Below are 10,573 nucleotides of genomic sequence, written 5' to 3'. Positions count from 1 at the left end.
AGCTGGCGCTGTTTTCTGTGTAGAAACAAGAGGGGAATTAATTGGGCCATTGGAAGCCACAGACTAGGGATACTCACAGACCTACACAACTTTTCAATGGGATGGGAAAGAGGATGGTTTTGGCCAGGCCGCAGAATACGTTTTTCTTATAACTGGAGTCCTGGCAAGGCACGTGGTCTTTGACATGGAGAAAGGGTCTTCTGTTTGGTGCTGGATCCCTTTGTTTTGTTTAAATCGTTACTGGAAGCATCTTTAAAACAAACTAGCTTTTCCGTACGACAGTATGACTGACCAGCAAAACCACAAATGAGCCTTAATATAGCTGGAAGGCATCAGAGTGCGGCGAAACGATCCAGGAGCTTGCAGCAATTCTCCATACGTCTGAGCGAGAGGGACCTGACAGAAAGTTTTAAGTTCAAGCCACGCGTGAAGCAACCGGCCAAACTGAATCGCTGAGCAAAAGCAGCCTTGCAAATGTTTTTATAATAACTTCCCCTCCCATTACTCTGCAAATGTGGGTATTAATGCAGTAAAACAGCAAGGCTGACACGGGAACAGCGACTCGGACCCGCAGTGGTACTGAGGATCCAGGCCGGGGTGAAATATTGATTAATCATCTTGTCACACTGGTGCTTTGTTAGATTCTGTAGATCGGAATTGAGGTGGTAATACGCTGCTCCTTCGTCTAGTAAGGCTGCTGCATCACATGGGAATGATTTGTTGCCTTATGGAAAAGTACTACACTGGGGTGAACAGTAGGATGATGCTGAAATAAGCTGAAGGGTTTTTGAAGAAAAGTATTGAAGTTATCTTTTTCTAAAGAAAAAAATAAAATCACTATAGCAGACAGCCAGAAATATTGGTCCTCACTTAGCAGTCTGCATCTGGGCAAGTGTATCTGTGTGGTCCACCAGGGAAGGTATGACACAAAGCCAAAAATTACCCAGTTTTCTTTATTTATTTGGAGGATGAGATGGCTAATTGAGTCTGGGTTTGCTTTTCACCTATTCCTCTGGGTGAATAACTCTGCTGTTGAGAAAAGGCAATGAAAATCAAGGTCATGCTAAGGTATCAAGGTATCAACATGGAGTCAAAGTCACCTTGTGATATGTCTCCCCCCTCTGCTCATCGCACCCTATAGCCAGTGTTGTTGGTGGGACACTTTGATACGGAAATACAAAGCTCAAGGCTCTGAATGGGAACATCAACCTGAGGATTTGATGAGGCAGAGGCAGCCGCTCCCTGATGGTCAATAGACCTGGTCATGCGCAGGTTAAACTAACCCTACGGCTCAGCTCAAGGAGTACTTTCCCTGACAGTTATATGATGGGAGCGTGCTACCGTAACCCAGAACAGTTAAACCCAGGGGAAACTCTCCCCACCCTTTCTCCACCTCCTCAAACCCCTTTCATCTAGGGCAGGTGAGGGCAGAGCTGATAAGAACTGTCATTGCACCAAATTAAAGGGGAAAACGATCTGGAGAGTTGTTTGCAGATAAAACTTGACTTGATTAATCTATTTGTTCTCTCTATTTGGCAGAAACCTAAAACCAAGTTTCACGGTGACTTTAACTGCACTAAAAATAATAGCCTATTTATGCAATTATCTGCATGTACCTGACCGCTGGCTCAGGCCAAGGAAGTGAGCACAAGACCATGCACACAGGCTTTTTTTTTCTTTTTTTTTTCCCCCAGGTGTGGTTTAGGTTTCCTGCATGGAAACCACCATCCTGTAGGTCTCAACTTGCCACCAACCCATGCCTGAAGCTCAGGAGCTGTAAGAGCAAACCAAGGGCAGTCCACGCCTGTCCTCGCTGGATTTGAATTCAGCCCTGTCGATGCCCCTGTTGCTACGTGACGGTTATAAAACAAGTCAAACTGTAGCTGGGCTGAAGACAAGAATGACACATATAGGTTATTCTGAAACATAACTTAAGGGTCTGGTGAGCTGTGAGAGGTCTTTGTGTACTGAAACAGGATGAGAGAGGAGAACCCCTTGCCTTTGGCCTGGAGACAAGGCCTCCATGTTCGGAGGTACTTCTGGCTTCAGTAGAGACAGATTTAACCAAACCTCCTGCAAATTATATTCCCTAAAAGTGCCTTTCCCACTGGGACAGTGCTGCATTTAATATCAGTTTGTTGCTAACCGCCCTGGGTTACTGACACCCAGCGCTGTGCTCCCTCACTGCTTGCTCACGCCATCTCACTTGCATCTGGTGATAACAACCCTTGGGCCCGCTGCACAAAAAGACTCCACGGCGTGCCACGGTCACTCTTGAGTCACTTAAATGTGAAGGACAGCCCTGTGCAGTAGCTGCAAAGACCAAGCTTGGCCGGGGGTGGCAGGCAGGGACAGCCCATGGTGTCCTTTGTAGCTGTCTCAGTCCTTCTCGCCCTGCTGGTGGGAAGACCAGCAACAGGTGCATTGCCTGGGCCAACACCGGCTCTTCGTGGACATCCCAACTCCCACTGCTCTGCAGGTTGTCCAGAAGAAGCAGGGCTTTGGACCTGATTTCACGGGGAATGCTCAAACTAAAACTCTCAATATTCTGGATTTTTTTTGGTTTGTTTTGTGTTTTTTTCCCCTTTTAGAGCTTAAGGGCTCATTTCATGCAGTTGGAGGCGCATTTAGCTTCTCAACTACTGATTTTTATCATTCTGGCAACCTAATGCTTTGCTATTAGCCAGCCAAGCCACTGCCCCCCGATGTCGCCCCCATGAGCAGCAGGTGGGGGCATCACCCGCCCGAGCTCCAGGCTCCACAACAGCATTTGAAGGTGACCTTGCACCAATCCCTCCTGTAAAATGAGTACAATGTTTTTCTTTTCCAAGGGAGTGTTTTGAAGCTTAAAGGACTGATCTAAACCCCTCCAATAGTCTACCGAGAGACTCTGGAGCGAGTCCTAAATTGCATGACCAAGTCCAAGATGCTTCGCAGAGCCCCATCCTCTGGTTACCCTTATCCTAATGACCCCACAGACACAGTCTTTGCTCCCTGGACTGCAGACGAAATATGCCATTTTTGCCCTGACCCAGACAAAAACAAGACAATAAGAAAAAAGATCCCTTCAGTTTTGTAGTCCTTTATTTTTTTTTTTTTAAGTTGATCCTCCCATAGTAATGTACTGAAATGCGTAACAGTTACATTGTACAAAGCATTTAAAGAAAGTACCTCAACTTGCCGATTATTTCAAAATGAGATTATAAACAAAAAGAAAAAATAAATCTGGTCCCTCACTAAAGGCCAAAAAAACCCCCAAAAAATAACTGAATACCTTCCGTCATTTATTTATTTTTTTAAAACATAAATTTGGAACACTTCATCTTACAAATAGGATTAACATGAACATAACATCACACAAGCTCGCAGACAACCAGCATAAAATATTGGGTACAGTTTTTTTTAATCAGAAGAATCATGCTTTCATGAAGAAATTATAACTGTTTATACAATTGAATCAATTTACTGTATTACAAAAAAAAAAACAAAACTAAGTCGCATCTATTAGTTATTTAGTTCATTAAAAGGCAAAAATAAAATAAAAGAGGAATGTAAGAAAATTTCAAACACTGTTTTGCACTCCCATATACACAGATCAGTTCACCTCACTTTTTTTGAAGTACATGGGTGCCTTACATCGTAACGCAGTGGGGGACTGGAGCAGTGCTGTTTGTTACAGGAACAGTGCTATTTCAATCAACAAACAATCGTTTGCCAACAAATAAATACATGGTACACACAACACAAAGAAGAAATTAGAGGGTAGGGGGGAAAGGAAACAATACAACAAAATAGTGACATGATTGTCGAAAATTAAAATCTCCTTACAATGATTTGAACTAGTGGTGCTGTCGATGAACGCGGTGCTTTCACGGAATTATCTGGATGATTTAGCTTCTTGGAGTAGTGAACATTCATAGTTTACAATATACACAAGCCTCTTATGTATTGTTTCTCAGAGTTCCTTTTTTTTTCTTTCTCGTTTTTTTTTTCTTGTTTTTCCTTTTTTTTTTTAACAATGCAGTTGAGAGAAGGCAAAAGAATTACGGAGAGAACAAAATATTCCCTGTTACTTCTTTCTACATTTACGATGGATAGTGTGCATTCGATAGAACTATTTTCTTTCTTTGAAGGGCAAAAATGCATAAAGCTTTAATGAAGAGATTTGTACATAAAAGCAACTGTTCCCAATCCTGTGTCAAACTATCTTATACAAAAAGAAAATCAATTCAGTTCCTACTTTAAAGGAGTGCCCATGTGTGTATCAATGCAGTCTTAACCCTTTTGCCCCTGCCCCTCAAAGCCGGGGGAACTGGAAGACACTTTTTCCCGGCCCCGGTTTACATAATCCACTGAAACTCTTTTTTTTTTTTTTACTTTTTTTTTAAGTCGCATTGATCCTCCAGAAGTCAGCAGCTGCCTTTGCTGTGCAAAACAAAATATTGAGAATAAATAGTTTCTTTCTTTTTAAAATTATTCAGTTTAAGGTCACCGGACTTTAAATGAGTGACCCTGCAGATTTATAAGGCATTCTGCTCAGCAGTCTTTTAAATAGTCATATATGAAAGAGCCATGCTACTGGTTTTGGACTTGGTCCCATTCTCGGTAAGACTTCACAATGTCATACGTGACTGATGGATTGAATGGCGCTGGATTCTGCAGCGGCTCTCGCCATACTGTGCCACATATTGGGAGAGTTGTGGGGTGCAGAATGAAGGGAGTCCTTGTCGGAGAGAGAGAGCATCATCGCATACGCCTGGACGGGGAAAGAAGAAGGACAAAGAGGTCATGATCCCGCGGCTGGATCCGAGCGCGGACCCGTGCCACCCCAACGCTGTTAGGGCATCATTTAGGCTACAACTGCTATTCTGAAATTAATGAAAAAAAATAATCAAAACGCGTTAGGTAAAACCACTGTCAACCTTTTCACCGACACTTTTGACTCACTAATAGCAATAATAATTTCTGCTTTCATCTGGCTTCAGGAAGCCCTGAGAACCCTTTGATAGCAGACAAGGTCTCAGAGTCTCCTTCAGATTCTTGGCACAGGAGGCTCTTTTCAAGGGCCTGAGGAATCACGTTATCCCTTGGCTGGTCCTGTATTTCACCAAATACCACGGTCTCCTTTGCTGAGCTTTTCTACAGGCATATCCTGCAGTTTCCACAACAGGAATCTTTTAAAGGGGCCAAAAAGACCCGTTTTAATTAATGTTTTAAAAAATTTCAAGAGATATCACTAGCATATCAGTCTAGTTATTGCTGTTTTAAAAACACGCTGAGGACCTAAAAGCGATCGCATCCAACAGACTTTGAAAAAAAAAAACCAAAAAAAACCACCAAAAAGCCAAGCGAGCCAGAAGATAGAGTCACATCCCCTGCGAGGCTGCAGCTAAACTCCACGGCATCGGCGCGACCGGCCCGGCCGCCTGAAAGCAGAGTGGGACTCTTTCTTATCGTGGCATTTCTGCGGGTGGCAGACAGGAACAAAAATAGCAAAAAAGTAAGAAAATGCTCCATTATCAGGGAGCAGAGCACCCTGCCATGCCCCCGGGGCGCAGTGGGAGCGCAGGGGGAGGTCGGGGCAGGCTGAGGTTTGCGGACGTGGAGCACAGTCCTGTCTGACGAAGCTCAAGCAACCTTGCCTGCCACACACTAACGGTTTAATCCTTCGGGTATTTGGCGACAATAACATTTTAACCGAGTTAAGCTTTTACCTGGGATTTGGATTTCCTGTACAACGGTTGTTTTAGGTCCTCTGGCAGCTGGGAAGTATTGAAAGCTGCCAATTCAGCTTCATTATATTGATTTTCTTCCATTTTCCTCATTTTGAGGCTATCTGTGAAGTGCCTTATGTGGTCCAAAGCCGAAAGTCCAGTCTTATTATACTCCTCCTCTTTATACCTATAAAAACACCACAGAGGTTGTAATGTCAATGAAACGATCCTCTCTGCGTTCCCTCTTCCCCTCGGATTTACACATCTGAGTGATTTCCCCTTTTTTTACACTCATAAACCACCTTGCCCCGTGGAACCATGCTCCTGAAATAAAAGAAATTCCCTTTTCTTTTCTACAGAGGAGAGAGTGGGCAGCGGGAGCAGGGGAGGGAAGACGTCGTCTCTCTCCTGGTGTCTCCGCAGCCCCTCACAAGACCATTACGGGGGATCCAGGTCGGGTCTATGGAGCAGACAACGTCTCTCCCATGAACGTTTCCTGTCTCACCCAGAACCTGACAATAGCTCCCCGAGCACCGTTATTTTTCCTCTTAAGGGCTACAGATTGCATGAAGAGACTGAAAACAGGGCTGGTATTGACCCAAACACAGAGGCACGTTGCTATCGTAACCGGGAAGCTGGCTACTTCGCACCGGTTCCCACGGCACACAGTTTGGTGCTGGCACTCTTGTATGGTTTATTGTTTTGATTTCACGTATCGGGCACACCAATACTCGGAAGGAACCAACCTGCCAGGGGAAGCTTTGCAGTTCATGTCCAAAGTACTCGTTTCCTCGTAATCCTCCTCTGGGGTCCCCTCGTGCATGTCACTCGTAACAGGCTCTTTCACTGCCTTCCCTGCAATTTCGCTCTCTTCATCTTCTTCATCCATCATTACTTCATCTTCTGCCTCTTCGTCATCCAGCAAATCCGAGTTCTGGCTGGCTACCATGGCTTTTTCATCCTTAAAATGGCTGCCATTCATTCTGAAAGTACCAAAACAAACCCAAGCAATAATCACAAATCAGTTATGAAAGCTCCTCACCAACAGATTGGTGGAGACAGATCTGAAAAGGATCTGTCCCAGCAGAATAAAGTGATTTTTGTATTTTATATCTTGTTTAGCTTCAGACGTTCAGGCAGTGTTGGAGAAAATTCCACCCCAAAATCAGTGGGACGTTACAGTACCATCAGCATGGGATTTTCCTATTATCCCGCTAAAACTTCTGTTCAAGCGGAGGTATGTTCAGATATCCATTCCAAATTTTCTCACGCATTATTTCATCTCACGTTTCCAATCATGTATGTAGTCTGGGCAAAACAACTCATTGCCTTTTAACAGAAGCTGTAGGGGCCAAGAAACTCTGAAAATCAGATCCGGCATTTTCAAAAATGTCATCCAATACTGCATTCAGAGTTTTAAAGTCAAAATTACATGCATAATTAATTTTGCACACTACCACCCATTTGGAAGCCACACTACTTCACTGAGCGTATGGATTACATACATGGGAACCTAAGGGACTTCAGCTGAAGACCTGAAGAGTGGTCTGCAACAACGCCTCCACGCTGAACTATGTTATCAACTGATTTGAAGGGTAAGAAGTAACGAAAAGAAAGGTCGTATAGGATTTTAAGTGCGTTTACTCTTATTAAATGACCAATTATAGCAATACGCACATGGAAAACCATTTGGTCTGCCCGCTGATGTTACGTTCTCTTTTGCTTTCAGACAATGACTTCTCTTAACTACTTCCTACGGGATTTTATCAAGGACATAATATCCATGCTGAAGCAGGGGCTCGTTTGCTAACGGCCTCAACCCTGCAGGATTCTGAGCACCCACCGCTGCATTGCAACCACCGCATCAAATAAGAGCTAAAGATATTTGGCGGCGCCGCATCGACAAATGCATGGCCAGAGGTAGGAGTGGTGTAGAAGGGCTAAACTCAGTGGAGCCCCACGAATTTGCACCACCAGCGTATCTGCTCCGCTGCCTTACGTAGCCCTGAGGCCTTGATTCATCTATTGTTCTCATTGTGCAAAAGGTCCTTACTCTTCCAGGAATACAGTTACAAAAATGGAAACTTTATTGTCCGCCTGCAGTTTGCTTTAGACTCCTTGTGCTTCAAACTGCGCGCGACAATACGGAATATACCAAAAGTCTGAGCAAGATAACGATGAGCCCTAGCAGCATATTTGGTATTTAATATTTGACTTGCTGTTGTTAACAGATACACTTTGTTATGGAGCGTAGACATGTGAAAGCTAGTTTCTTATACCACAGCAGCATCATTTTCCTAAGCGTAATAGTTTCATCTATTTTCTGAGTAAATTCCAGCTGATCGTCACGAGTTTAGTATTGCATTAAAAAGAAAAAAGCTAGGGCATGGTCTGTTTGTATCACAGTATCAAAAAGTCTGACGCTGTGCAGAGTCGGGAGAGCTGAAGCAGCCACCCCCCTCTAAGATAATCAGAGCAATATCTCTTTATCATCTTTTATTTAAATAGGCAGAAATAAGAAATTGTTGAGCACAATTTGGGCTGCCAACTCGCTCGTTATGCCCAAATTGAGGCTGCTAGAAATGAAAGGGAGATGGACTACAACCAAAGTAACAAAAGCCATGTGATTAAGAAAACAGATTCTCTAATTATGCTTTCAAATGCAGCAATTTGCCAGGGATAAAATATCCATCAAGAGCAGTCTGAAGTGCCAAATTTAGAAAGGAAACACTGCACAACCCAGCAACCTTTTCACTTTGCTGACTTCCTGTCAGAGGACATGTTGAGACCAGATGTGCAAAGAAAAAATCCCAAGCCCTCATTGCCAATCAAGACGGAATGGAATTTGAATATGCATGTAATCACTTAATCCAGTACTTTCGTGGAAACTGTGTTATGTCCACCATTTTTATCCCTTCACAAAGGCATCTGGAAATGGAGAAGACAGTGAAGTTTGTCACCAAGAGTAAGAAATTTTTGATGCTGACAATGTAATGCCAATTCAAAAGCGCAAATAATGCATAATGCAACACCAACGTCGAAGAAATATGTATAGCTGATACGCAGATCCATGTCGCAGCCTTTTCTGCTTAGCTGAAAATATTCAGAAGTGGTCTCTCTTCTGTTAGTTCAGAAGAATTGAAACACTCACATACTTAATAAATCTTAGGAGAAAAAAGTCTCTCACGTGCCAGAGAACTGTGGACTACCAACGCCTACCTGCAGCCTCGTGGGCTTTTTGCTAGTCAGCATCTTTCTTGGGATTGAGTTACTTATGGGAAAGGACTGTCGGTTAGAATCTTCCATTTGATCCAAGATTTTGAGCTTGGCCTACTTTATTAATTACACATTTAAATTGCACTTAAATCGTTAAGGCGCTCTACGTTTAGCCCCAGGATGTAGAATTCGCCTGCTCTGCTGTGAATGTAAAACGACGGAATTTTTCAACAGACTTAAATCAACGGTGGGAACTTGAAACTGAGAACTCTTGATACAAGGAGAAACGTGTTCATAGATGAACCTTCTGTCCAGCATCTGGCACTGGGAATACGTTCATGCACAATGGGGAGGGGACCAACACATTTCTTTTCATAAGACGCCGAGGTGGACACTGAAGCAACCAGATTGCTAAAATACCTCATCAAAAGTGAAGAAAAGAGGTTTATCCTGGAAAAGGAAGAGTGGTACCTTTCGAAGGAAGATCAGTGGCAACTTACCTCTCCTCTGAGTTTCGGGGGGATTGATTGTTGTGGTTGCTGTTTCCAATAAAATTCCTAATTTCTGTGAAGTAAGAGTCTTCCTTGTCATCTAGGATTGCCCCTGTGCTTTCCAGTTCTGAGTGAGGTGAAGATGTTGCAGTACCTTAAAGCAAAGTAGAGAACTTCTGTTGTTGTTCCTTTACGTTTACTGTATTTAACCATTTAAATCAAAATGAAATTGAAACGATGGCTAAAAAGGGTGAGAACCACCAAAGTTGGTCATAGCGATCCACCAGCTTTTGTCCATAAAACCACTAATTGGAAAGGAAGTATTATCCATGGGCGAAGGTGGTTTCCAGACAAAATGACTGCTTGCATGCTGGGTGCCATTTCCACGGTTTATAATTGCTTTTGCCACGTATCTATTTCAACGTCTCCCTCCTGTTCCCTTGCGACTCCAAGACTGTCAGTCAATAACTGTGTTAGACCAATGGCTGAACGGAGCAAATGGAACTTCATTTGAGCTACTAATTATGCAGATTTGCTTAAAATATGGAGCAGCCATTGACATAATCACGCAGGTTCATTAGCACTGAGAGACCAGTGACAGACGCCTTTCTCTGTGCACTGGGGAAAAACAGCTCTGCATTCACTGTGTGTACCTGGTTATTCCCAGCCGAGCTAAACACAGACTGAAAAGACTGCAGACGGGGTTTTTATTAAACCCTGCAGATACCTAAACCAGACCAATGATATCCACTACCTGCCACCGCCTTTGCTGCTGCCGTGCGGTGACCGATTTGCTTTTGGGCTTGGGAGGCGCCATTACCTCCATAATAGCTAGCGCTTTCCAGCTCCTGACAGTGGGAATATTTTAGAGGGTGCCAAGAAAATCTTTTAGAGTGCCCCCTGAGACTCAAAATCTAGGACTCCTATTGAGAGCCAAGTGATTGCGGAGATGGGATTAAATCAATTTTCCCAGTCTGTTCTCAAAACGCTACGGTTAGCTTAATTAAAACCAAAAGAAAAGACATCATCCAGCAGTGTTAAGTTATACAAGGGTAGAGTTTATGCTGGGATTTTCAAAGCACTTTAAATGTCAGCAGAGCTTAGGCACTTACATATTTTCCAAAAACCCACTCATCGGAGCAGACGGCGCAG

The 10,573-nt window shown here is 43.5% G+C and overlaps 1 protein-coding gene across 8 annotated transcripts in view; it reads right to left on the bottom strand.

The window, feature by feature from the left end:
* Positions 1-3,069: 3,069 nt before the first annotated feature.
* Positions 3,070-10,573, bottom strand: part of MECOM (MDS1 and EVI1 complex locus) — a 348,700-nt gene continuing 341,196 nt past the window's right edge. For all 8 annotated transcript variants that reach the window (XM_054204388.1, XM_054204389.1, XM_054204390.1 and 5 more), the window contains 4 exons: positions 9,431-9,575; positions 6,461-6,697; positions 5,715-5,901; positions 3,070-4,756 (listed from right to left, as the gene is read on the bottom strand). In XM_054204388.1, the coding sequence (XP_054060363.1) occupies positions 4,622-4,756; positions 5,715-5,901; positions 6,461-6,697; positions 9,431-9,575 (704 nt within the window). In that variant the 3' untranslated portion in view covers positions 3,070-4,621. The remainder of the gene's footprint in view (positions 4,757-5,714; positions 5,902-6,460; positions 6,698-9,430; positions 9,576-10,573) is intronic.

The sequence above is a fragment of the Rissa tridactyla genome, chromosome 6 (assembly GCF_028500815.1).
Source record: "Rissa tridactyla isolate bRisTri1 chromosome 6, bRisTri1.patW.cur.20221130, whole genome shotgun sequence".
Taxonomy (NCBI): Eukaryota; Metazoa; Chordata; class Aves; order Charadriiformes; family Laridae; genus Rissa; species Rissa tridactyla.
Note: the sequence above shows the minus strand (reverse complement) of the source record. Positions and strands in the feature narration are given on the sequence as shown.